This window comes from Sceloporus occidentalis, unplaced genomic scaffold (genome assembly GCF_023333645.1).
Source record: "Sceloporus occidentalis isolate IW3139 unplaced genomic scaffold, rSceOcc1.0.p SCAF_63, whole genome shotgun sequence".
NCBI lineage: Eukaryota > Metazoa > Chordata > Lepidosauria > Squamata > Phrynosomatidae > Sceloporus > Sceloporus occidentalis.
Window position 1 is genome coordinate 79,524 of NW_028317043.1, and position 23,842 is coordinate 103,365.

The 23,842-nt window shown below is 41.0% G+C and overlaps 1 protein-coding gene across 1 annotated transcript in view; it reads right to left on the reverse strand.

The window, feature by feature from the left end:
- Positions 1-290: 290 nt before the first annotated feature.
- Positions 291-23,842, reverse strand: part of LOC149287164 (inactive double-stranded RNA-specific editase B2-like) — a 115,873-nt gene continuing 92,321 nt past the window's right edge. Inside the window, exons 8-10 of the mRNA XM_089493175.1 lie at positions 13,644-13,825; positions 3,481-3,659; positions 291-467 (exon numbers count right to left, since the gene is read on the reverse strand). Coding sequence (XP_089349301.1) covers positions 291-467; positions 3,481-3,659; positions 13,644-13,825 — 538 coding nt within the window. The remainder of the gene's footprint in view (positions 468-3,480; positions 3,660-13,643; positions 13,826-23,842) is intronic.

Genomic DNA, 23,842 nt, shown 5'->3' on the forward strand with positions numbered 1-23,842 from the left:
ATTAAATACGCTAAAGGTTCTATATTCAAAAGCAAAGGTTTCTATTGGTATCGTTAGTGCATTAACTATTTAAAGGCTGGAGAAGAACAGAACTGAATGCATTACTGGACCCGCTCACCTCGCATGAAAGATCAAAGAAAAAGAAAAAACATATTTTGTATGTATTTCCTGCATTACAAAAATAATCTTAATGAAGTTTACCCATAACAAAGTTTTGCCCAGCGGGCAATCAGAGTCACTGCCAGTTTGAATCAGGGGTCCAAGATAAGTAGGAAAGACGCTTCCAGGCTTTACGGAGTTAGTGCAAACTGGTCCTGCTCTGGGGGCTTCTTCACCCATGTGCCCAAGCCCGATTTCTGGATGGCTTTAAAAAGCTGCTGCTTGGCAGACTGATACGATGAATCCAATAGCTTCGCCTCACAGTACCCGGCGGGCATTGCCCCCTGACCCGAGATCCTTGCGCTAAGCTGTAGGAAAGAAGAGAAACTAAGTAAGTGACGGTCATTTTAAAGAACTGGATAGCAAAGCCAACATCATGAGGATTATGTATAAAGGGCAATTCTGGTACAAGGTGGTCATGATGCAGTCACCATAGCAACCAACATGATAAAAAAAAAAAAGTAGCACCTTCCACCCAATGGACACTCACATTAGCGCATGTACCTAATAAGAAGCCTACTGTCAGGCATATACAGGAATATAAACTTTTAATTTTGACTTATATACATGTAAATATGTTTTTTTTAAACGAAATCTTGAAAACCTGGATTTAGAATATCTAGGTTTGCAAATTACTTTGCGAGCAAAAAAAAAATGGACCTTTCAGCCATTTATAGTTCTTTTGCCTACTTATCACTAATAAAATACTTTTTATCCACTCTATCCCTCAGCAACCGTCGTTATTAGAAGATTAAGTGACATAAAGAAGAAAGGGATGTTTGCCCACGGAACATCTCTTTATTGCGCAATGTGCTTATTTGCAGATAAAACTTACTGTTACGTCTAATTTTCTGCCAACAGTTTAGAATTCTGCATATATTTCATAGCATTTGTTAATATAATCACTTAAGCGCTGAATTCATGATTTAGGACCATGGTTTACATATTTTGCATTAAGCATAACCAAGATCTAAGTTTAAAGGGACAGTAAAGAAGACCTCAGCTTTTCTATAACTTGGAAAACATTTTTTAAATGACGTAATGAATGTTTTAAGTGTAAATATAACCGAACACCTCTGTCTATTTAGAAAACTGGGAGCCTGAAAGATTGGTTTCCATGATTTTGATTCAAGCTTTTCAGAATGATTCTGCAACTTGGACTTAATAATTGTTTCCTTTATTTTACATTCTTAAGAATATTCAGTTGAATGAACCTTTAGATGCATAAGATAGCTGAGTGGTCTCTTTACAATTTCATGGTGTTTTTTCATTCTGTAGAACCCCCCCCCCCCCCCCAATATAAATTTGCCCCTTTCAATTAGAGATGTGTTCTCCTGCCACGTGATGAGCATACCTGGGAACTTCTGAGCTCCGGCCCTTCCCTTGCGGCCCCACTAACGTTGGGGGGCAGGCTCGCTGACTAGGGGGGACGTTCTCGCTGATGTACGGAGAGTTCCCGCTGACATCACAGGAAACACCTCCATTTAAAGGGGAAATTGGCGGAGAGTGGGTGTCAAGACCCTGCGACTCGGAAGATCCCAGGTATGGTTACCTCCAGTCAGCTCCAGAGCTGGCTTGGCACTGGTTGGCTCTAATGAGACCCCCTTGAGATGATGAAATCTGTCCAACTGATTTCAATGAGAGCACTTTCCTGCCACTGACTGGCTGCTTCAAGCACCCAATTAGTGGCACAAAACCTCAGACCATGGGGTAAACATTCTGTTGCAGCTCTGGAGCTGCAGCTTCCCCCCCCCCCTCCAAGGTATGTTATTTATCTTGTATTCAATTTTCCAGCTTTAATGAACGTATGTTCAGGAGCCTGTCTAGGACCCTTGCCTCCTCTCTTTCTAAGGCTAACACAGTATAACTCTATACCTATAATGCAAAAATACACCAGAAGCTCACCGACTCCTTGAAAAGAGGTTATCGATGTCTTTTATTAATATTAAAGAATGGTATTGGCCGCTCTCTATTGTTAGATGACTGTATGCCCTTGAACTATATTTTTGGGCTACAACTTCCACGATCGGTGCTTTTAGCCTAATGTAGCGTTTCTCCACCCCGCGACTCTAGTATTCGAATTCTCTCTGCACTCGAATTTCATTAACCAGCCCTGGAAATGATATATTATTCCTTGTAACAAGCGGCAGAATCACAATTGTCAATATTGATAGAAATAACTCAACGCCGCTGTAAGGAGCGGAGAAAGAGCTTTTATTTCTAAAATTCAATTAGTGCTTTCAGTGAGTAGTATCTAATTGTCAAGCTTACAATCATCATAAATATTGTAATAAAGGGCCCGTTAAAGATTCTTGCAGCTAATAGACTGTGTAAAATGAGTGTGCCGGTAAAGAACATTACTATTTATTTATTAGTCTCTGCAATAAGGACCTGCAGGAGTGGGATGGAAAAATATTTTATTATTATTATCAGCTACAATAAATAAAAAAGGCAGTTCCTTGGGATGGAAATGTATTTTATTATCAAAGTAAAATTAATAAACCAAGCCAGTTCCTGAACCCCACAGAAGCTTTAATATTTGTACACACTGTGTACATCTAGAAGAACAAGGAGCAATATACTGAGACGGTGAGACCTATGCAGTCTAGGTGTGTGGAAGGCGTGTGGAAGAAGGCAAGATTTGTGCTATTTTTCTCCAGTTTAGCACTATTAACCCTTGTGTGGCTTCACCGCGCATCTAAATCATGGCGCTCCACAAAAAGTGCAGCCGAAGAAGGGACCATAGAGGGTCAGAGATCGCTGCTGCCTCCAACTCATTACCAGGGGTTAACTCATACCTCCCTCCCATAGGCTGAAACGGGGCCGTGGCCCTTGGGCCCCGTGCTTAACAGTACCCCACATTAGCAAACTGGAAGAATAACATGTTTTAGTGTTTCCTAGAACCAGACCGCGTCCATGCACCCTGCTACGGATGTCTCTGCCTCCCAAGATGTCCCTCTTTAGAAGGTTTAATGTTGGTGTCCTGCTTTTCCACCAGCTCAGAATAATTAAGTGTACAGCCACGGGTGCCAATTAACTCCTAATTATGACAACTGGCCCATCAGAAGATCCTAAAAAGTCATTACATCAATTCCAGAATCTTCCAGACTGTTTATAGACGCGGTAATGGATGCATGTGATCTTTTGACTCACTGGAATTCTGACCCGAGTGAAATAAAGCTGAAAGAATTCTGTCCGTAACTTTGTGCAAATTACTTACTGTTAACCAAATATCTTAAAAATGACATTGATTGAAAAATGAAATGCATCGCCTTTAATTATATTTTAATAAATATTTTATTGAGTCGGATTATACTGTACCTTTCCGTAAAGCTTCGCCCACCGCGTATAAAGCATGTACTTGCAGAGCCTCGAGGAGGTACCATTGCTCTTCTTTCCCGTCGTAGCATCAACGACCTCCAGTTCCGGGCTGCCTAGAATCCAGTTCGCGCTAAAGTTTGGAGATTTCCCCGGCTTGCGGGCTTCAGCGTTACTAACCCCTGCCAACGACAAAGAGAGAAGCCAGAATATGGCATTTATCGTAAAAAAAAGCCAAAATTCAAGCATTTAGTATTTTATCAGTAACGGATGGGGAAGTTTGGTTCCGGTTTGGCTAGTAAACGGTTTCTTCTGGCTTCCAGATCTCTCGTATAATTTTGGCATTGATCCATCACAAACACTGCAAACGGGCGTTGGAAAGTTTTCATCACTTGGTAATACAATAACTTATTAATCAGCAATCAGATAATGTCTTTATTACATTAAACAATCTGTAAAAAGATTCATCCGAGATCGATTTGCACAGTCTAAAGGAATTGAACCCTTGGATTCCCAGAAGTACCATAAACAATACTTTTCAGGAGCCTTTAGCTCCCAAATGGGTTTATTATTAAAATCTGTGACTCTCCTATTCATTATGAACCCCAGGGAGCTTTTGTATCAAGAAGGTTCGAGTTGGCCCTGAATGATGGATAACTAACATCAGGTAAACATTAGGTAACTGAAATTAATGTCACCGATATAACTATGCCGAAGTCAGGACCACCGCAAACTATTTAAAGGGGACTTCCACAATTTTCTTATAACTAGTATCAGAATAGAAAAGAATAAAAAATATAGTGCAGTTTTCTTTCTAGTTTTTGCATAATATAATGTTTTCAGACAGCTGCATATTGGACATATGGTATAGCTCTGACTTCTTTTAATACGGCCTGTGGTAAACTCTAGAATAACTCAGTCTTAATCACCCAGCCAGACACGCTGGCTAACGAAAGTCAATGGAGAAACGGACTTCATTAGCATTGTCATAAAGCATCAGCTCAGTGTGGTGTTTAAGCAGGGACAGTCCCCCAAAATATCACATGACCGACAACAATGGCTGCCTCCAGGTCTGCAGATAAAGGAAGTTGATGTTTCTGATAGAGATAACAAACACCGACATTTTAACCCTATTGGCTCCAGAGAGTTGGTCAAAGCTTCTGGGAGTTTTAATTAAAACTCAGCGTCTTTTAATTATTATTATTATTATCCTTTATTTATATAGCGCCAACAGTTTACGCAGCGCTTAATACAATACATAACTTCAAGGGATATGACAAGACAAGAATTGACAGACTAAGACAAACCGATACATTTGGTGGAGAGAGCCCTGCTCGCAAGCTTACACTTGTTTTTTTCCGCTAGTAAAGTCTTCCAAGTGCCGCAGACATCCGCTGTAGACGTTGCTGTGGACCCTGAGCTCCGTGAAGATACGTTCAGACTGAATTCCAGCACAGAATATCAATTATCATGTTAAAACAAATGATACAAACTTATCTTGTGGAAGTTAAATAATTGCTGTCAGGTGTTACATTTTGAAACAGATAAGATCTGAGCTTCATCATAAATGGCGTCTGGAAGTTCTTCTTTGCTTAGCAGTTCCGTGACATTTCTGATCACTTCATTACTTAATGAACAGCAATGTCCGACACTCACTGCCTGCTTTGTTGGCATTCTGCAGAAATGTAATAAAAAAATCCTGTTTAATGATCGCGGTACAAACGTTCCCAGCTCCGTATTCTAGCGAGGCTTATGGAAGCATCGCGTGTGCAGTTTCCATGGCACTCTATTTGCCGCAGGGTTTAATAAAATTCAGAAAATCGTTCATTTCCAGATACTAAAGGTTTGAACACGGCTTATTCTAAGCATTCTAGGAGGACTCTGAGTACCGGGATTTATGAAAGAAATAGTCCATTGATAACTAGAATGCTTATTTTCTTATAGACGGCCTAATTTATTGTAAAGCCTTCCGTGCAATGGAGAATAACGAAAGCTAATCCTGAGGCCAACATGCTAAAGAATAAATGTGATACATGTGCGTGCAAATACAGGTGCTACATGTGCGTCGAGCTTCATAGGAAAGACATGAGGAATATGCGGAAGAATGAGGTTTATGCTATACCCCGGAAGCCTTTTGGGTTGTTTTAGGAAATTAAAGGAGTATTTTGAAGACGCCCCACGTCGTGAGCACATTTCAAAGAAATGAGGGCAGTTAAAGGACCTTATCATACGAATTGTTGTGTTCTTAACGAGGTTGAAAGCTCCGACTTCGTGAAATTGTCACAGGAATCCCATGTGAATTAACCACTTTTTGATTTGAGTTCCAGAAATGAATAAACACCAGGCCTTTTAATATTAAAGAATACTGAATCTTCCAAAGGAGTTTCCGGAGCTGTTGTGGGATGACAGCCATCATTTCCCCAAGTCGGCTGAGGATGTCATCTACAGGGCTACTCTTATTATAGGATCGGGGGTAGGCAGCAGATATGGTGGTCCAATGCTGAGATATGCTGAGATATGGATTTATAATTTATGCCGCCAATCTTTGATTCCAATATCCTACCTTTTACACAATTTAAGACATACTGACGTGGATCATGTAGCTATTATGGGGGTGTTCCCTTGAGTGCCAAAGTAGGGGTATATCCAACATTTTTCCACTAAAAAGTAATACATATAAACGTCAATATATATCAGTTTGCAGAAACTGGGCTTACACACAAATCAGGAGTTGGCAATAGCTCGCTCGCTGTAAAAGTGCAATTCCATTGGCACATTTCGGGTGGTGGCTGAGCGTCATATGAGTGGTATACCCACAACAGCTACACAGTTACCCTGCTGCTAACACCTGACAAGCCATTTTCCACAAACGAAGAAGCAATATTTCAGGTGGCGGCTCCTTAAAAGTCCTTTAACCGATGTGCAACGGCTATGAATAAAGTATGGACCCTCCAGCGTTCTGATCCAGACCTAGTACCGGAGGACACAAAGCTGGCATAACAGCTGCTATTTTGTGACTCCCGGTAATTTATGCAGCAAACATCTTACAGGGGATTTATCAGAGCTTTCCTCGTGTTCTGCAAAATTAATCTGGTTTTGCAATGACATTTTTAAGATGGAAATACTTCCGCAGATAAATCCCTTGGCCACGCGGCAGTATTTTTCAGCTGTCGAAAGGCAGGTGCACATCAGTAAAAGGCTCTCCAAACCCTAATTGTTCGTATGATTTGTGAATATTCCGAATTATCTCAAAGAAAGTATCCTGAGCCTCGTTACAAAGTTATGGAGTCTGCATCTTTGCCGTGCACGCCAGCAGGTAAACAAACAGTTTTTCTTCCTATGGAACTCTTGCGTCAATCAAAGCTACCTGTACGTTTTGCTAATATTCAACAACGTTTAGTATTTTTTGAGCCTTTAATTATTAGGGCGCTGGAAGACACACAAGCTCACGCTCGCCTTCAGATGGAGAGTTCGGCAAACTCGGTATTAGTTTTTCGAAGGTCGTTGTGAATTGAGTTACAGTTGCAGAAATGTTCTCTCTAATCTAAAACTAGAGGGTCAGAGATTTAGATCTAATGTAAGGAAATGTTACCTTAGCGAGAGGAGGGTAGATAAGAGGAACAGCCTTCCATCATAAGTGGTAGACGGTAATACAGTGAGGGAATTTAAACATGCATGGGATAGGGCATACGGCTCCTGAATCTAAGACGAGACCAACGACTGATTAAGGCTTGAGTCTCTACATTAGGAAAAGACTAGTTGTGTCAAATGGTTTGTATTTGCCATTACATTCTATGTCTGACTTCAGGCACTCAAGAATACTCGCAGACCTTAGGTTAGCGATGATGTCTCCAGTCAACTAGTATGGAAGATCTAGTTATATCCAACCAACTTTGACCAAGCCCAGCAGATGCCCACAAGGGGTTTGAAACTTGTCTCTAGAGGGTTTCACGTCAAAGATCCGTAGGAGTCAAGTTCAATGCGGGGCTCAATGACGGCCAGAGGTCTAGATGTAATGTAATGATTTTTTTCATTAAAGTAGCTTGGCATAGTTTTCCGGGCAGAAACGGTACATGTTACTTAAACACGTCTCACCTAGGCATGAATGCATAGGATGGACCTAGAGCTATCCAGACCATAAGAAAATGCCAAGGACCAAGTACGAGTTGAGATTTCTCAGCATGAAGAAGAAGCTATTTTGGTCAATTTGCTCTCGTCTGACATCAGAAGGTTATATTTACTTTTCTCACGGTGCTCACCAGTTCGGAAGCCACTGATTTTTTTATTTTAATTTTCTTTTTGTCACCCAAATATTTCGTGGCCGCAGAAGATCCTCTGTGCTTTATTTCAAATCCGGCCAAAAGCTGCAAACGGTGTTGAAACGAGCTGATGATAAATAATATCTACGGGGAAATAGGGATTCCTAGACACTATTATGCAGATGACTGGAATGAAGTGTTTATGCGGATTTTAATCTCCCCTCCGGAGCGGGCTAATTATGAGGAAGAGACAGCGAGTGACACGTTATTAAGCCTGTTATGATAGCAGCCAAATCTAGAAACACTGCTCACCAGCATCAAATGAAGCAAACGAGACGGGGCCACCGTTGCTAAACAGAGACCCTAACTCCATCTAGCAATGGTCTTGCCTTATATTCAGGAGCCGTACGCCTATCGCATGCATGGTTACCTCTACCACTTCTGCTGGGAGACCGTTCTACTTATCTACCACCCTCTCAGTAAAGTAAAAGTGGCTTGCTTTAGATTTAATGCATCTGTTTATTTTCTCTTTTAACTCTTTAAGGAATGGGGTCCTGCGGGTTAGTAACTCTAGGAGATCAGGGTTTACATGAGGTGACCAAGGCTGGGATTACATTTTAAGGGACCAAAAATGTATTAAACCAAAAATTAGTAAAGAAAGGAAGAAATATCCCCCATTCTTTTGCCGTTAAATGCACCGTAAACACTTTGAATTTAATGATCACGAGTAATTTTGTCGCATTGTGGGTTGACGGACTGCGATAATAGGTGGGGAATTTTCGGCCACATTTTGTGTCAGTTTCCTCGCATAGAAATAGGAAGATAAATAGTGATTTTTGATAATGGCTCCTTTGTTGTATTTGCTTTTATTATTTTAAATGTGGTTACCATTGTGAATTGTGTTAAGCCCTTCGTGACTAGGGGTATTTCATACTGCCCCTCATTAAAGAAAAGCATATGGAAGGTACATCACATATATATATATATATATATATATATATATATATATATATAATGTTTTTGGACTAGGGAGATGGGGGGGGGCAAAACCTGCAAAGGTAATTACTGCCCCTGCTCTTAGCTGTGAAACTGCCCCATCAGCAGCCACAGTGCCATAGGCTGCTCCATAAAACTGCCACCTCTACCCTGAAATGCCCATTAAATATTGCACTACAAGCCCATTTATTTTCTCCAAAGTTTGGGAAATGGCCATGTCTATGTTTAATCACATTATAGTAAAATGTTACAGCGATGGATCAGTGTTCTCTAAAAAGGCTGGAATCTTTCAATGGGCGAACACTTTCTCCTCTCCCACGGGCAGTTGTCGGATGATCTTATGAGCTGAAAGTTTTCTTTACATCCCGTTTTGCTGAATGAATCCTATGTGGGGTGACTTTATACTATCTCCGCAGGGATATCTTCACATATGAAACACCTGGGCCAAGTGACATGGCCGTGTCTGCAGCTGCCTTCGCAGGAATGACTCTGGGGTGAGATTTTTTGATGTAAGGGAGCCTCTCGGGTGTTCCAGCTCGTTTAAGAGGTCTCCATTGTGTTCCTGCAATTTCTGCTGATGTTTCTTCAAGATACAACTATGTGACACCAGAGCGAAGATCTCTTGCTACAGCTGGATAGTCTCCTCCTGTACCTGCTGTATCCGAGCTTCCAGGAAGAGAGGCGCCTTTCTCTTTGCCATTTTGGACAGCTTGACAACTCTCTGCTTGCCATTTCTTGAAGAAACCTAATTGTTTCTAAGATGATTACCGTATTCTTCTGGTGTCATAAATGGTTTCCACTCAAGCTCCTGAATATTAGCAAGTCGTTCTACTTGCATTTCCTGGTATGACTAAAGCTCGTCCAACTCCTTCGCCAGGAGGGATTCTCTCCCTCTGGAGCTCAGTTTCCTCCTCCTGCATCGCCTTAAGTATTTGCTATACCTAGGAACTCCTGGTCACTACAGGGAATCCTAGGGTTGTGGGAGCAGCGTTGTAACCCATTTCTCCCCCAAGAACTGCATGTGTCCCGCAAAGTCAGCAGGACCGCCCACTGACGTCAGCGGGACTTCCTGCCTACATCCCGCAAGGGTGGACTCCGGTGGCAAAATGTTCCCAGGTATGGTACTTGCTCATCCAGTTCTTTGTGGTTCTCCTAACTCATGGTGATAATGGCGTCATGTCATTGTTGAGTGCACTTGGGAGTGGTAGCCACATATGCAGAGTATGAATTTAGGGGCAAACCATGACGGTACAATCCCTTTGCCTGCAGTAAAATGCCCTTTCTTATATAATAAAGTTTTATATTTTTGAGCACATATTTCAGCCTCTCTAAATGTGCCTTTACATAAACCAAAGGGGTGCTACGGCATCGCTATACTGTAACTGTATAGCCAACAACATCATGTAATTTGCGCTGTTAGCTTGGAGGTAAAGTGTGGATTCCATAATAAAATAAATTAAAAGCTATAATAAATAAAGAAGAGCTATAATAAATAAATAAAAGCTATAAAAAGCTGGAATGGGAAAAGTCAAAATGTTTTATTTCACTCATAGCTTGAAGCATAAAGCCCTGTGAATTCTAAGCATAAAATCAATAGGAAGAAGCTAAATATAAAAACACCCCATTATGTTAAAATATGAAGCCACCACCACAACAGGGATCGTCTTAGTGCCAAAAGAGATCGGCTGCCTGACTGTCGTGCAATGGATGCCACCACTATACAACTGGTCAATACTATACTGGCATTCTAAATGTTTAGACAAAGACATGGCGCGTGGGGGTGACAAAAGGACATCTTGCCTGGGGTACAAGGTGGTCAAGGACTGCCTTTGCTCAATAGCTCCAGTTTTACTTCACCACGCAATGTCCTACGAGCTTTTAATGGGGTCTATAATCATTGCCTATCGTGAAGAGACTCCGATTTCTCCTACGGACATACATTGATTGCTTGGATTGCGCAACATGTTATCCAGCTTTTTGATGCCCAAAGTTATACATTTGCTTTTAGCGCGTTCTCAGGGTTGAGAATGTGCCGAGTTCCACGCAAATTAATTGCTACGTCCATCCTGCCGAGACCCTGCTTCAAAGACCCTGGCGCTGAGACGCCCTGACGGCCTGTATTAGTTCTCATTATTTACCGTCTCTGAAGCCGGCCTGACATTTCACATTTAAGTGCGGATAGTCCGTTACACGAGTCTATCCTGTATTATTTCTACAGGATTTTTTATAACCGAGAGAATAAAGGTGACTCGGCGAGTAAATCTATCGTTATTGCTCTAAATTACTCTACAAACCTCCTGCTAACAAGCCTGGAAGCAGCCATACAAAACAGCGCACAATGCTAACAGATTGAAGCTGAAAGTGTATTATTGTGTCTCAAATTGCCTTGGACACCTTCCTAGTTAATCTAAGAGGTAGGGGGCACCGAAGAGTTAATGACGCATTCAACTCTATTCAAGAAAACAGAATTCCTTTAAAGAAAATCTGCCATATTCAAGATAATCCCCACTCCTAATTCTTAATCCTGTATACAACATACTTCTCTTATCTTAATTCTTTTCATTCAAGTTATCCAATAAAGTCTACAGCTGTTTTTTCAGTAGGGCTGCATGTGAGAGCTGCCATCTTGCCGCTGAAACCACGTGGTTTCAGTTCCTACTTTACGCTTAGATAGTCCGGAGGACAGAGCTACAGAATCGCAAGGCTGTAACAAATCTAAAGAATATGGGCACAGCTGCCAACGCTCCCAAATTTGTCAGGGCAGTCTTCACAGCCGGGGTTTTGTCTTGTTGTGCACGCACAATGACCAGCGACGTATTTTGGCCAAAGCCAGCAGGTCCAGGACACAACAACCAATCTGTCCCATAATTGGCCAATTGCCTTAATGATTGGCTGGATCCCTTCTATGCTTCTTTTATTAATTCCCCTGCAATCTCAAATGTGTATCGGGCGGTAATAGTTCATTGGCATGGTGCGTGTTGTTTTTAAGATGCTATAATTACCGGGCCATTGGGTTAGGCTTGACCCTGAACTTCTAAGTTGCCACCCTGGCAGCACAGAGGTAGGTTACTGGAACATGCCCCAGCTTAAACACCATATACAGCAGAACACCCTGCGATATATATACTTTGTGTGTTTTCGGCTTTTGTGACCTGCAAGTCTGCGTTCAACGACCCACGAAAAGAATCAGCCGTACACAAAATGGACCAGCGTATTCTACGATTAGGCACCCGCTGCTGGAGAAAGTTCATATTAGGATAAGTGTTACAATGTGACAGCCTGTATCGTCAAAGTTCCTCTATTAAAAAAGAAAATGGAACTTTAGCCAAAGGACACAGATCACATAGAGATGCGGAGAAACCCATCAGTTATTGGGAACGCAGATCTGAAGTGAATTAACAGACACGTTGCACGCACGCACACACAAACACATGAAACAAAGCAGATTACAGAACATCTTCTCCCTGTAGACTCTGTCACGGGGAATTCACACTGTATAAATTGATGAATATACCCCACAGTTATGAAGTCACATGCATTAAAGAAGTTCATGGAAACACCAGAAAATATATTATCAGGATTTACAAATTCTTATAGGCTGAATGTATTAAGCAGATTAGCATCAGTTTAGATTTCATTAATATGTTAATACTCTCCTGCAACGACTCAGGTGGAATTTATCACTTTGCACCATGTTACAAAATATTCCCGATATTTTAATAGTTAAATAGGTTTTTATGGAGCTGCGGAACTCATCAGAAATATACAGCGATTATAAAATGAAATGTTTTTATGTTTAAAAGTCACAGAGGAACATTATACCCATTAATAGTTATTAATATTATAAATATTATTTATTAATATGTGAGAAACAAACAAACATGTCATTTTCTCCTGCTCTACAAACCTCAACCACTCTGTCCTGGTTCTCATCATAGATTCAGGATATCCTTATACCTATCCCATCCCTCACTGTATTAATATCTGCCACTTGAGTTGGAAGGCTGCCTATACCCGGGGCAGGTTTTCCGCAAGTTCCTTTTACACCCAACCTTGTTCCTACCAGGGGTAACCTAGCAATGGTGTTTGGCCATGCCTAGTCCCTGTCCACTTCCCTTCTTATTCCATGCCCGCTCAAGACTATTTGGGGGCTAGTCCTGCCCCAATTTCTGGCTTGCCTCACCAACACATAGCTAGCCTGGCCCCCTTGGAACGCGACTCTCAAAGGAGAGGGAAAACTCCAGGTAGCTCACCCCTGGGGAGCTCCAAGGTATCCGCAGTGGCCTAGCGGAGACCTAAACCTTCCCAGTTCTGAGTTACATTGTATTCGGCCCTTCTAATACCCGCCTTTATACTAAAGAGCTCTTTCGCGACATTCTCAAGAACAATTAGTCCAGAGAAGGACAATTCATTTGAAAAGAGGACATTCTAAGAAGACTAAATATTTTGGCACTTATACATTTAATAGCATTAGTGTACGAGAGGCGTCAGGAGACCATAAATGAACAGTCGTAGGAAGCCTCAGACTCATTGTACGTTAAACTAGATTCTATATTTAGTAAACATCTCCCTGCTATGATTAAATCTGCCTGTTCTCAGACAGTACGCTGACTCCGGTAATATATTCTGACATTACAGACATACTAATTCTCAACATTAATTGGAAGAGCATGCTTGGAATTAAGCACAGATAGGGAATACAAAAGGGCAATAACATTACAAGAAAGGGAGGGGAAAAAAAAGCTGAGAGGATCTTTTCTGTAAATAAAGCATAATGTACGACGTGATCGTGAAGTGGTTTTAAGCTGCTTGACCTTGATTAACTTTCATGCAGGCGTACGGTCCAATTACTTGGTTTCAAAGGCCTGATAGAAAGATGATAATTTGTCTGGGAGGAAGGTATTTGCTTACCACTGAGCAGCGGATGATTATGCCGATACGGAGACGGTAAACTACCAATATCTTCTATTCTTTGGCTCATTACCCTGGAAAGGTGACCAGTATGGTGTAGGCTTCCCACTATAATGCTGTTCAAGTAGACAGGTTCGATGAAGTGGCTGAGAAGAGCTCCTTGTAACCCGAGAATGTTCCATCTATGCGAAAAACAAGAGGAACATTGTGCAGGTCAGAAGAATGTGATACTCGCTGATCGCAATGCCCGTATTCAGATTCAAACCGTATCATATTTTCATTTAATAAATTCTACATTTAAAATGACATTTCATTTTCATCAAAATATTATACAATCTGCTTCATGTTGCTTGCTCCTGTTCCTTAAAGACATACAAGCAAACCAAAAAGTGTAACAAAACAAGGAAATGCACCCCAAAACACCTGTATTGCATTGGGGACACAATGGTTTGGATCACTATAATGCTGTGGGGATAGGCGCTAGGACCTGTTGGGGCTACTGGTGGATCTCTAAGGTGGTAGTACCAGTACGATATTCATACCTGGGAACTTTCTTAACCCAAGACTCTTATGTATTAACCATTTACTAGCTCATAGTGGTGATTCTATGTAGTGACTCTCCAGAAGTGTAAGCCAAATGGAAACCTTGACTTGCCATTAAGCAGAGACATTTACCATAACATACGGGTAGCAACACCATCAATTGGGATATACATTATCACAGTAGGGTGGAACAGGAAGGTGTCAGTTCCAGATCCTGATAATCTGCCTCTTCACCCAGAGATTGAGGCAAAAACCCTGAGACTAAGGGTCAAACCCTGAGAGTTGACGATATAGGGTTGACTTGCTCGCTACTAATTAGAAACACAAAATTTCATGGCAGATAAGAACCGTTCGGCCCGTCTAGTCTTCCTATTTTTCCTGGATGTAGGATAGCTATATGCCTATCCCATGGATGTTAAAATTCCCTCACTTGGAGGCTGTTCCACCTATCTGCCACACTCTCAGTCAGTAATCGTGAACAGAACATGAGTAGCAAGGTGAGTGGCGTTGTCCTCTCATTTAGTATATTCTAGAACTCTAGCGTCCTGGTTCACCTTATACATCCCCGCTCTTTCGAAACTTCCATTGATTCCATTTTAAGGGTACAGAAATATTTTCATAAAAATTGTCTAAAACCACCATTCACAGGAATCTCAATCCCAGGTGATATACGACGGGTTGCTTCTCCATTTATAGACTACAAAATTATTATTGCTTGTCATGATTTTAAGATCAGATACAAAGTTCCCAAAGTCGTCAGTCAGCCCAGCAAGTTCTACGCACGAGAGCATTTAGATCAATCATATATTTTAACTATTTTAAGCCTATGAAGACGAAAAACCCATCTGTGCCCGTGCCGGCTTTACTGCGGGGGAACGCTTTCCAATTTCTATTCTACATATAGATACGCAATCGCTACATTCAAATGAGTGGTTTTCAAATAAATAAATAAAACCTACAATCTACAAAGCACAAGGAATTGTACCCAAAACTCCGGTAAATACATCTGGACCGAACCATTTTATGGGGGGGGGTGCCTAGCCATTTTATTCCTAAAATATTATTAAAGCCCATAATAAATTCTAGCTTTATTTGAACTTTACCAACGCTCTAACCTTGGGTCATGTCAACTTTGACAAACGTCAACATTTCACCTGTTCAAAGCCTTCTGGAGACTTCCAATAATGAAACGTGACATTGGGTTATTAAGAATGTCGGGTGTTTTAATAAAAAAACCCCCAAAAAACGGGGTTTCTTTGTGACCCCAAGTCTCCTATATACAGACTTGATGATATTTTTTTTATTATCTAGACTGTGTTTTAACGGAAAACTGACAGCATTTGCCACAGCAAAGCAAAGGATAATCACCATTGGAAACCGGGCATTAGGAAGGTAATTTCTTACATCATTATCCCTTTCATTAATTAGCCATTTCCTGATTGTTCGAACAATTATTGTGGCGCCTCCACGATATCCTTTTCTCGATTAATCAGGAGTCATTAAATTTCTTTTACCCGGAGCAGTCGGCACAGAACACTTCACTTTAATTAGTAAATGTTTTAAGCTAGCGGGGGCCAAACCCGGGGGTCCGCACAAGGAGACCACCCAATTTAAGAAGGATCCCCTTTAAATTTTATTCCCCCCACGCAAGCGATTTAACGTGCTATATTAATTTGTCCTCGGAAGCGGATCTGTGAATTAGAAACATCTTTTAATCTCATGCAAGAAAAGGCAGCCATCTGGCGTACGAGGAGTTCAGAAAGTCTCCCTCTCACTGGCTGTGCAAACGCGGGTCATTAAAGTAATGTGTTCATCTACATAAAACTCAAATGCAATATAAAAGGTAATATTTATATACAAACAATTTAGTCTCACAATTTAAACAGTCATTGATTTTATGAAACATTTACTTTAGATTTGCATATCTCCGTTTGGCAATTCCTGCAAGTAATCGGGTATTTGGGAAAAAAAATAAAAAAATAAGAGAAATAGCATTAAATACTCACCTTTTCAATATGCAACGTGAACAATTATAGCATCAGAAAAATACAGCATGTTATAGGATTGCCAATGTATTCATTTATTTTTTAATTCTGAATGATATGAATCCTACTCATACTGGAGTTTTATCTTTCGGTAATATATTGGGGGGGAACGTATGGTGGTTTAGGGTTATAATAAAAATATCATTTTTTTTGTAATGGAACCAGCTTTAAGTCCTTAGTTTACATTCCATTTATTTATATAGCGGCAGTAGATCCTGTAGCGCTATTAAAAAAAATAGGTGTCAAAATATTTAACAAATAGACAATTTCAAATTAGCTATAAGTTTAACATATGTCAAGACATATTCATATAGAAGGTGAAGAAGCCAGGCGCTTGTTAGTTAAAAATGTAATAAAAATATACAGATAATTAAATAATAATAGTAATAATAATAATAATAAACCTAATAATAAATTGCTAAATAATTGTTATGGTAAAAACGTAAATAGGTACAGAAGGAGATAGTCATAGAATATACCACTAATATATTAAAATAGAAGTATTAATAAATTGATAAATGAATATTGAGGGAAAATCTTAACAAAAAGGGACCAGGCTTTATCACGAAAGCCTACTGCTTGGAAACAGCAGCATCTCCTCTAGTAGCAACAATGAACGGGAAAGTTGGGAGAACCCCATCAATTTCTTCTGCTACTGTCCCGCCACACACAATACTTCCGGAAATACTTAATCATTTTAAAAACAGAGACAGGGTTTCCAATCACTAATTGGACCTAACAGGATTCCCAAAGACTTTCCTCCCTCGGACATAATCCCACCAATGTTCCTTACGGCTACGACCTTCCTTTTTTATGCTTAAGACAACATTGTCCAAAGAAAGTTTTTACTACATTTTCCAAAAAGTTTATCCACAGACTTGAAGGGAAAAAAAAAAAAAAAAAAGTTTTTAGGTAAGCTTTCCTGTGGCTGCTGAATCACAAATCCAAAAGCTTATTTAGAACCGGATCAATCAGAGAAAATGCGTCTTTCTGCTAAGTGCGGAGATTTGCTTGCTTGGGTCAGAGTGAAAAAAAAATAGCTCTCTGTTTTGTTCAAACACTTGATATTACAGCACTGTTTACAGAGACAAAATCCCTTGTCTGGTTTTTAATATAGATAAACCTTAAATAAATATATTTCTTCCCTATTTGTCAATCACAGAAATGCCACCGATGAGATGGATGAAATCTCATAACTGACTCTAAGAACAGGGGACGCATATCATTTAAAAGGCACGACAGATCACGTCATGAGGCAGGAACGCGTAATATTAGATCGATTTAGTACGTAGGCTTGGAAAGTAACTATTCGTATCCAAAGAGTCAATAAACTTAACAGGAGAGTCTCTGGTCCAAAGGCATTCCAATCATCGTACCAACGGTGGTCAATGTACAGGCCACCATACTTTCATCAACCCGTTCGTCTTTCTGTTCTAAAACTAGAACCTTCAGCATACTCAGTTTGATTTAATTAAACTCTAAAGTTGAGTTTCAGCCATATTTTTATCTCCCCGTCTAATCAAAAACTATCAGCGTTTACAAGTTAATGACAGACAGCTTTGTAATATGGGCATTCAACAGATTTAGGATCCAGTGACAACATTTTGATTAGGAGAAAATTGTGATTAAGTACCATTGTTTATATTAGATGTCAATGAGATACACAGGGACAGATTAATTAAAGCACAGACCCATGGTCTGCCGGATTTCAAGAACCCCCATTAATGGGACTTCGTCGGAGTGGGATGTCCTCTCCACGCGACAGTATTTTTTTTTGGCAACGGACGAAGCCATCGAACAGTACATGTGTGCGAAATTAAACTAAATGTTTTTATTTGAAAATATAAATCCATGCCGTAAAATGCAAATCGAAATTAAAACCTGAATTTGCAGTTTCCAGCATGAAGGCAGTTTTTCTGCTCCAGTAAGAAGGCACAGCTGCTTGGAATACGATTTCTGGCGGCTGGCTGGATATTACAAACTTCTGCTGCTCTCACCTGCCAGGAAAGTTAATCATGCAAAAATATACCCATCCAGTTCACCCTTAACTCTGTATATCATAAACGCTTTTGGAGAGAGAGTAATCTGGTTTGTAAAAAAATAAATCCTGAGTTGGCCGTTTTGAGGTTCTAGTGTAGAGAACAAAACAGAATAAATACTAACATACACACAAATATGATTTATGACCTTATATACATAATCTATACAGACATAATACTGAATGGGTTTTGGTCAGGGCATGTACGGTGGAAATGCTTCTTCATTAGTAATTATTTAGGTGATACAAAGACTTCATTAACTTGCGACAGGACTCTTGGCACATTAACATGCACAACCCTCCGGTGGACTCCTTCGCCCCACTTGGCCAGGAACCTTAACCTGCAGCCTAAATTACCTTGTGAATGGTCAGGTGGAATTAGGATAGAATATTTAATCTTTTAGTTCCATTTCTCATCCTTACACAGAAGCTTGAACACAGTACAGTTTAAATGTAAAAGTAAATAGAGATAAACAAAATCAAAACGTGGGGTCTCCAGTAAAGAAAATGGAGAAATATTGTGATCGTTGATTTGGAAATTATCCAAAAGCTTAACGAAACATGAAAGAAACACGTAAAAGTAAAAATAAATGTTTTGAATATAAAAAACAAGCTCCGTCGTGACATGTACTGTATTGTGGTGGAAAAGCCAGTGGCAATACACTAAACAAATACTACATAACACTGGGAGGGATATGGAAGGGCCACATGTTTTTCGGCAATGATGGAACTGTCCAAAAGAATTAGGAGAGTCTGCGATGAACAGCCTGGAAAGATTCTGTTCTGCGGTTATGCATTTGTATTAAGTATTAAACTCTTTATTTTGTGGTTATCAAGTTTTCTATCACTAGAGAGGCTCAGGTCATTAAGCTCTGCTTTTGTATGTTCTTGTGTAATGGGATTTTACAGAAGAAAACATGCAGAAGGACATTTTTCTTACATTTAAAAAAAATCTATTTAATAAACAAGGCTCTTTTCACTTAGCCATGTGATGAGTAGAACACTGAGAAATATAGAAGCGTTTGTTTGCTATACCAATGGTGTCATGATTAACTCATATAATGTAGTGGATGCATGGAAGGGTAACCCAGCAGAGGTGGTTAGTTTCTTTGTTTAGGCATTCAATGAGTTAATCTGAGGTTGATGTAAATGTGTTTTTGTGCATGCCCTCTGTATCAGATCTGGCTAACGATTATGCCAACAACCGTACTCCAACAACCAAGCGGGTACAAGCATCACAAGGACCATCTACCTGGAAAGGAGCAGCCTACCAGCCACCAACTCCTAAGCCAGCAGGGACCCCATCACCCACACCTTTTCTAGCCAACAGAGCAGGGGCCACATCGGGCCAGGGGGATACCCGCCGGTGTTATCGGTGTAACCAGATTGGGCACCTGAGTGTCACCTGCCCTTCTAAGAGACCATCTCCACGGACAAATGGAAATGGAGGTACAGCTGGGGGAGCGGCACCTGTTTTATTTGTGGCTAGACCAAAGGAGGCACAAGGAGACAATTTGCAGTGTGTAACAGTTGGGGAACACCCAGCTGTCTTGTTTGTTTCCAGGTTTCAGGGGAATGAAGAAGAGAACCTACAAAGAGTAACTGTAGGTGGCCGTGTGACTATGGGAAGACCATGTCCATCCATGGAATTGGCGGGGTGCGCCCTGCAGTGCCAGTGGCACGTGTGTACCTTGATTGGGGTGTGGGCAAGGGTTTGCGGGAGGTGGGTATATCCGAGGATATTCCTGTTAATGTTTTGCTGGGCAAGGATCTGGGTCGGCTTGTTTGCCAGTATGCACCAGTTGAGGAAACCTGCAAACCTGGAGGGCTGGTAGAGGGCCCTGTCCAACCTAAGGTACTGTCTGAAACTTTGGGAGTAGTGGGTAGCTGGGAGGGAGCCCGGAAGGTAGAGGTATGCCTGTCTGAACCAGCACCCAGGATCCTGTCTCCTGAAGAGATGAAGGGGGATGTGCACCAAGGGACCCGACCTAGCGAGCAAGCTCTAGGGGAAAAGTATGGTTTGGCCTTTGGAGGGGCAGAGTTTCAGGAACAGGGAGTCTGTAGTGGCTCTTCTGGTTCAATGCCCCCTGATACTGAAAAGCATAGTGTTACTATGGGTGATCAGGTAGCTAAGGGATTCGGGCATGCTGGGGATACTTCTGTCAACGTGTCTTCAGAAGATGTATGTCCTGAAGGTATTATCCCTGGAAAACTAAAGGGGACTGGGGATGTGTGGCCAACCGTGTCTACAGCACCTGAGTACTTAGATCTCGGTGCAGGAGAAAGAATCCATGATGTTGGGGTATCTGAGGATATTCCTGTCAATCATTTTTCTCAAAGGGAAAACAAGAGATATATGGAATGTGATGTTTCTGTGAATCAACAGCCAAAACTCAGTTTTAATGCTCCAGAGGAAATGCTTACTTTAACCCTTAAAGTGCTGGAGGTTAAGAAGCAGGAAAGGGGTAGTTTCTCCACTGTGCCTAAGACCCCTAACGCTGTACAGTCTGGAGATAAGGAGGAGGGGGAGGAAAATTCACATCTTGATATCCCTTTTGTGTGTTTACCGAGTGGGCAGTGTGAGGGGCAGAATATTTCCCCTGTAGCTGTAGTGGCATACCAGCAAGATGCTGGGGCAACAGCTACAGAGGATAATATAGTAAAGGTTGATGAAAAGACAGCTACATTGACCAGTCAGCAAGAAACCCCTCGCCCTGTGAGTGTAGGTGAAGCGCAGAGCCTGGGATCCACACAGGAAGCCCAGGACAATGGACACCCGTTTGCTGTCTTGCTTGGGAATGGGCAGCGTTTAGCTATCCTAAGCAGGGCAGAGAAACAAATGGATGAGGCCTTAAAACATCCGAGTAATTTATCGCCAAAGGAAGAGGCTTATTCAAGGGTTGGCAGAGAGTGCTTAGCTATGGTGTGTGCTTTGCAGGAGTTACAGCCATGCTTGTATGGTTGTGACTTCACTGTTATAATCTATCACAACCCTTCTCTTCAGGCGGATAGATTAGAGGGGAAGTTTAGAAAGTTGCTCAGATGGAGTCCGGTGCTACAGCAGTATTGTTCTACTGGCGGGTGTGACAAGTCAGCTTCTATGGGAACGCTGACTGTTTGTCTTGTCAGGGGGAGACTAGAATTTAGGCAGACATAGTAGATCAGTGTGTGCTGACCTCCTCTGTCCACCATCTTAAAGGGGGAGGTGTCATGATGTAGTGGATGCATGGAAGGGTAACCCAGCAGAGGTGGTTAGTTTCTTTGTTTAGGCATTCAATGAGTTAATCTGAGGTTGATGTAAATGTGTTTTTGTGCATGCCCTCTGTATCTGTTCTGGCTAGAGGTGTCATCTTCCCAAAGGACCCCTGTGGTGATTCATGGCCTAACAGATAAGGACCCTGAGTTATAGGAATTCCATTCCTATCTTAAGTGGAGGGGTTTCCATCACCTTTATCCCACCATAACTTATTGGCACATCAAAGATGGGACCCGATTCTTGGGGATGGTGTCATATAATCAGTCATGTGGTCAGAGGGGCATTTGCTTGCAAAAGTCTGATTTAGGGACAATGCAGCGACCTCAAAGCAGAACTCCATGATATACTCTGATCGGAACAACACCGTAAGAATCCATCTGGACTTAAGGAGTTCCCACAGGCCTACTTATTGGAGAAACTCGTGAGTGAGGGTCCTGTGTTTAAGTCCTATTGTTTTTAAGAACTGTTTGCTGTTTTACTTTTATTTTGTATGTCTTGTTTTTGTAATTCTGGCACTGTGTAATCTTTGTCTTTTTGTTATTAAAATATTCATAATCCAAGTCTGTCTTTGGGCTCTAGTATCGATATCCACAAACCCTAAGAGAGGATAACACGTTACCATATTGTTATTGATTTCTACAGGATATATATATATGTTGATTGCCCGGGGTGGGTTGATATATATATATATAGAGAGATATATGTTCTAATTCGAATTTCTCACGAATCCGGTATCAAAATCGTGAGTGGTGGCAGACTACCTGGGGGGATACAGGCAGGATTTGGGGGTTAATTTGGTGTAACTTATGCCTTGTTAAGGGGTCAAGTTAGTAAATCCAGAGGCCTGGTGCTATTAACCCCTTCATGCCCACGCCCTCCACACAGTCACGGCTTGGCAAGTAGTCCTGACCGTGACAAATGGAATATCTCCTGGATTCCTACCGCTCATACCGCTAAGGTAAATGTAAGTTTGCAGTGTGTGCTAGATGGGCTAGACAGGGAGAGATAGAGGAATGGAAACGCGATGGGGAGAAAGAAGATCACAACAAGACACAATGCTGAGAGCGGGGGAGGGGATACAAATAAAAAAGGAAATGCAGAAACCTAACAGGGCTTAAAAAAGTAATATATATAAAAAATAAACTCAATGGCTGTGTGGGTTAGACAGAATTGTGGGTAGTCAAAGTTAACATTTATGCATCCTCACAAAAAGGTGGGGCTGTCTATTGGTAAATCCATTATCCCTATTTATTGGACCAGTATGGAGCCACAATCAATGCTTTCTAAGGGTGTTTTGTACAGGATATGCTTTATGATGACATGCGCACATGTCCTCAGGAGGGTTTTCTAAAATCGAAGGTACCAGATCACATAAATCCGTGTTGTGTGTTTATGACGACACGCTTATGGCCCACAAGCAGTGAATCACTACCAAGAAGGTCACATCAACCGGGCGCGGCGCCCAACGCACCAGAAAAACTCAGTGTTGACCTTCAACTGTTTCCCCTGCCAACCTATTCCTGTAAGGAGGGCCATCTGCCCTGCTGAAAATTCCCAACGGCTACTCTTTTTTTGCCAAAAAAAAGAAAAAAAAAGAAAGAAATTACATTACATTAAAAAATACCATTCTGTACAAGCTTTCCTAAAACTCTTTCACAATTAATTATAAAATGTAAAATGATTTAGCGCAAAATAGAAAGTCTTGCGTTTCTTGTAAGACGACGCCGGCACAAATAACTTTTGGTTTTCTCATAAAATAACTAAAAATAGAAAACAAAAGTTGCAGAGACTAAATAAGGTTTCTTGTAACATATGTCATTAAAAAAAATACATAATTTAACCTTTTTCTAACCCTCTGGTGCACTAAAGGGTTAATAAGCCTGGACCATCTTGCAGTTAAAAAGAAAACCTTTCAAAGCGTTCTCCTTTCTATGATGGAACATTATTTGCTTTCCTTCTAAGACTTTTGTTTACTTTGACCGCAGTTTATGGTTTGGGGCTGTTTGTGAAGTTTCCTGCAACGCTGTCACACTATATAAATTGTTATTCATAGAAGTGTATAGAAAACAGGACACCCGCAGCATACGCAATATGCAGCGGCTATCTGGCACAGCGCCGAAGCTACCTTTAGCTCTAGTTGGTCTGTTTTTCCTTTTTAATATATGGATCCAGATGTATGGATGTGTTTAACCCTTGCAGAGCCAATGGCAAAACAATATATATATTTTGAAAAACCAAACATGTTTAGGAACTCTCCTCTGTTTAACAATGAATACATTCTAAATCCTTTTTTTTTTTTTATAAAAGTATGAAATAT